Source organism: Chrysochloris asiatica, unplaced genomic scaffold (genome assembly GCF_000296735.1).
Source record: "Chrysochloris asiatica unplaced genomic scaffold, ChrAsi1.0 scaffold00016, whole genome shotgun sequence".
Taxonomy (NCBI): domain Eukaryota; kingdom Metazoa; phylum Chordata; class Mammalia; order Afrosoricida; family Chrysochloridae; genus Chrysochloris; species Chrysochloris asiatica.
This window is the reverse complement of record NW_006408534.1, coordinates 9413296-9417129: the sequence shown is the minus strand read 5'-3', so window position 1 is coordinate 9417129 and position 3834 is coordinate 9413296. Positions and strand designations below refer to the sequence as shown.

Here is a 3834-nt window from a genome sequence, read left to right as displayed (position 1 = left end):
ATATGTGTGTGTGTGTGTGTGATATATAAATACACACACAGACAAATATATATATACACAGACTTCTGGTGTGGTGTTGCTGGTTAATGCAGTAAAGTGCAACATCGGTGTGGGCCGGGAAGGCCGGCAGTTCTAACTCACCAGCTGCTCCTTGGAAACCCTGTACAGGATCACTATGAGTCGGATCCCGACTCGATGGCCCTTAGCAACAACAATATATATATATATATATATATACACACACATACACACATACACACATATACACATACATTCACATACATACTTACATATACACATACACAGATATGTAGTTATATAGCTATATACATATACATACATGTGTGTATGTGTGTGTTGTTAAGTGCCATCGAGTTGGTTCTTATCCATAACAACCCTGTATAGGGTTTCTGAGGAATGATTGGTGAATTTGAACCGCTGACCTTGAGGTTCAAACTGACCTTGTGGTTGAGTGCTTAGTCTACAGTGCCACACCTTGAGTCAATTCCAACTCACAGTGACCCTGTATAGGGTTTTTGAACAGCAGCTGGTAGGTTTGAAATGCTGACCTTATGGTTCACAGTCCAGTGTTGATCATACAGTGCCACAGTGTGTGGTAAAAATCTGATTTTCCCTACAAGCAGTTAGCTAATTTTCACATCCTTATAACAGAATGTTTCTTCCTTTTCCACTCATTTGAAGCTCTTATGTTTTTTATCGCACATGAAATAATGATGTTTACTTTTATAAGATTTCATTATCATTTAAAAGTACTTTATTGTGCCAGAGCCATGTTGTTTTAATGTTTGTAACCTGGTGTGGAGCTGTGGGTTAATGCGCTGGACTTCAAAGTCATTTGAACTATTAACTTGGCATTTCAAGCTCACCAGCCACTCTTTGAAAACCCTATACTGGGTCGCCTTGGGTCACAACCGACTCAATGGCACTTAACAACAACTTTATTATATTTTAATACATAATGGCTATGTAAATCTTTCCTTATCGTTTTTTTGACACTTTCTTAGCTACATATTCTCATTATGGCAATGAGTAACTTGGACAGCCCTGGGTTTGAATCCCATCTCTGTTCTTTATCGCTTCTCTGAGGCAAATAGCTTCACTCTGTGCCTCAGATTCCTCTTCTGTTAGAAGGAGTTAGCAATGCTTGCTTTGTAGGTTTGCGTGAGATTGAATGAAAGAATGTGTGTAAAGGGTTTGGTGCATGCAGTAAGTGATAACTGTGATCATTATTTATGTGAAATTTAGAGTGAGTTCGTGAGGTTGCAAAAACATACCGTTGAGGGTGAATTTGGGGAGAATTGACTTTATATGTGCTTTTATCCAGGAGTAATTGTCTTTCATTTTTCTTTTTTATATTCTCCAGTAAATTTTATGTTCTTCGTAATTTTTCCTATAGGTATCACATAGTTCTTTGTTAACATTTTTATTGTATTTGTGACTTTGACGTAGTAAATAATTTTTCCATTGTATTTTCTAACCTACAATTCTCTAAAAGTGCTAAGTATGGCTTTTGGACTAGTCTCTGAATTTCAATTTTCTCATTTATCAAATTGGAGTGATTGATAACTGTTTTTCCTTTTTAAACCAGGAGGTTTAGAAGCAAATGAGACACTGTATGTAATGATGTTTGAAAACATACAGAAAGTGAGATAAAATGTAAACTAAACATGATGTAGACTCTGATCAATGTAAGGCCTTGTGCAGTTTTGGTAACAGGCTCTTTTTTGTATCTACTGTAGGGATTTCTTTTGGAGGAGGGAGGGAGGGGTGGGCAAGGTGGGATGAGCTGGACGATGGGAGGGTCGAGGTAGCACTGGTAGTATTTTCTGGAGAATGGTTTTTGGTGATTTCAGGGCATAGGGCAATCAGATCCTGGATAATATTTATGTTGTGGGTGAATATCAGGCCAGCTATTTCCCCTTGGCAGTAAAGGAAGTTCTTGGGAAGTACTAACTCTGAGGCCCTAGATGAGTTTATTTGGGGTCTCAAGTAGTTTTGCTGTAAGGTCAGATTATTGGCAAGTGGTAGGAGACTTCCTTAGGATATTATAAGTAACATTTTGTTGTAGTGAAAAAGAGACAAATCCTACTCAAGAATTATTAGGTGTGAGTGGATTTCGATTCACAGTGATGGATGTGACTGAGTAGAATTGCATCATAAGAAGTTTTCTAGGCTGTAATCTTTAAGGCAGCAAATTGTCAGGTCTTTTGCCTGTGGATCCTTTGGGTCCTATGGATCTTCTGGGTGGATTTGAACTGCCAACCTTTTGGCTATCAGCTGAGCTCTTAACTGTTGTGCCAGCAGGGCTCCTCACTCAAGGCAACTGAAACCTTCTGCAATTTTAGTGGCTGGGAGGGTTGTTATTAAGCTCTTAAGTGTAATTGGAGTTCATATATCAACTATATGAGCATATGAAATTAATTTTCCATAGTTGTGGATTAATAGTTTAATTTTGGTTTATTTGACTGTATTGATAGTGGCTAAATAGGTATGTGTATTTTTCTACTTGTTATTTAATGAATGCATATGTTTATTTAGAAATTACAGGTGAAGTCTGAAATCCAGATTATGTATTAAACAATTCAAAAGAAAAGGACTTTTAAAATAATAAACCAAAGTGTATTTACTGCTATATAGAATCTAAAAAAATCATCATATAATATTATCTTTTGTGAATTAAAACAATGAGTGCTGAATCTGGCAGTGGACATGAATGTGAAAAACTATGGCTTTGACACCAAAGATTTTCTCTTTTTCCCTCTGAACAGATCAAAGACTAATTTGCGTCGTAGTTGGAGCAGCACTACCACTACTATTGAAGGGAGCGTGAAGCTGCAAGAGGGCTCTCAGGTCCTCCTCACGAGTTCTAATGAGATGGGTATTGTTAGGTATGTGGGCCCCACGGACTTTGCTTCAGGTGTCTGGATTGGACTTGAGCTTCGAAGTGCCAAGGGAAAAAATGATGGAGCCGTGGGTGACAAACGATACTTTACTTGTAAGCCAAACTACGGAGTCTTAGTTAGACCAAGCAGAGTAACCTACCGGGGAATTAATGGGTCAAAGCTTGTGGATGCAAATTGTTGAGTTAAACTTCTCAACAGTTAAATGAGCTGTAGTATACTAGTCTACTATATAGTGTATGTGTATATATACACAACAGGCTACAGTTAGTACATTATATATGTGTGTGTGTATGTGTGTGTATGTATACATATCGCTCCTCGGAAACCCTAAATGGAGTTGGTATGCGTCAGAACTGACTCAATGGCACTAAACAACAACAGTATATATCTATAAATAAAATGAGAGTCCATCGCAAGTTGACTTTAGCCATTATTTAAATTTTGAAAATGCAGTTACCTTCATAAAAACTATTGTTAACAAGTCAGAGAATCCTTAAAATATGACTTCTGACTGATATTCACAACCTAAGAATTTCTCCTAAGAAATTCTTAACTTGTGGGTTCGAAATGCTACATTGCCACGGTTCTCTTAATACAATTTCAAAACAAGAAATCTGCAAAGCTTTATAACCAAGAAAATTCTAGTACTTAGAAAATGTGCCATTAGGTGACCAGCTGAATTATTACTTTGTTTATTGTTCTGTTTAGTTTTTGCACACGATACTGGACTGTCTGTTGTACCAATAATTGGGAAGGCTTTCATTGGCTTTGATTAACATAACGCTATTCTCATTGCTCTTTTTCTGATATGTATTTATGGGGCTTATAATCTCTTTTTGTGGTTTATTATCAGTAAGTACAAGATGAGAATTATAGCTAGAGTTTTTTCATATTTTCCTGTAAATTATTT

The 3834-nt window shown here is 36.9% G+C and overlaps 1 protein-coding gene across 1 annotated transcript in view; it reads left to right on the top strand.

Annotated features, from left to right (window-relative positions):
• Positions 1 to 3105, top strand: part of CLIP4 (CAP-GLY domain containing linker protein family, member 4) — a 69461-nt gene extending 66356 nt beyond the window's left edge. Inside the window, exon 13 of the mRNA XM_006835281.1 lies at positions 2790 to 3105. Within this exon, the coding sequence (XP_006835344.1) occupies positions 2790 to 3105 (316 nt within the window). The remainder of the gene's footprint in view (positions 1 to 2789) is intronic.
• The last annotated feature ends 729 nt before the right edge of the window (positions 3106 to 3834 follow it).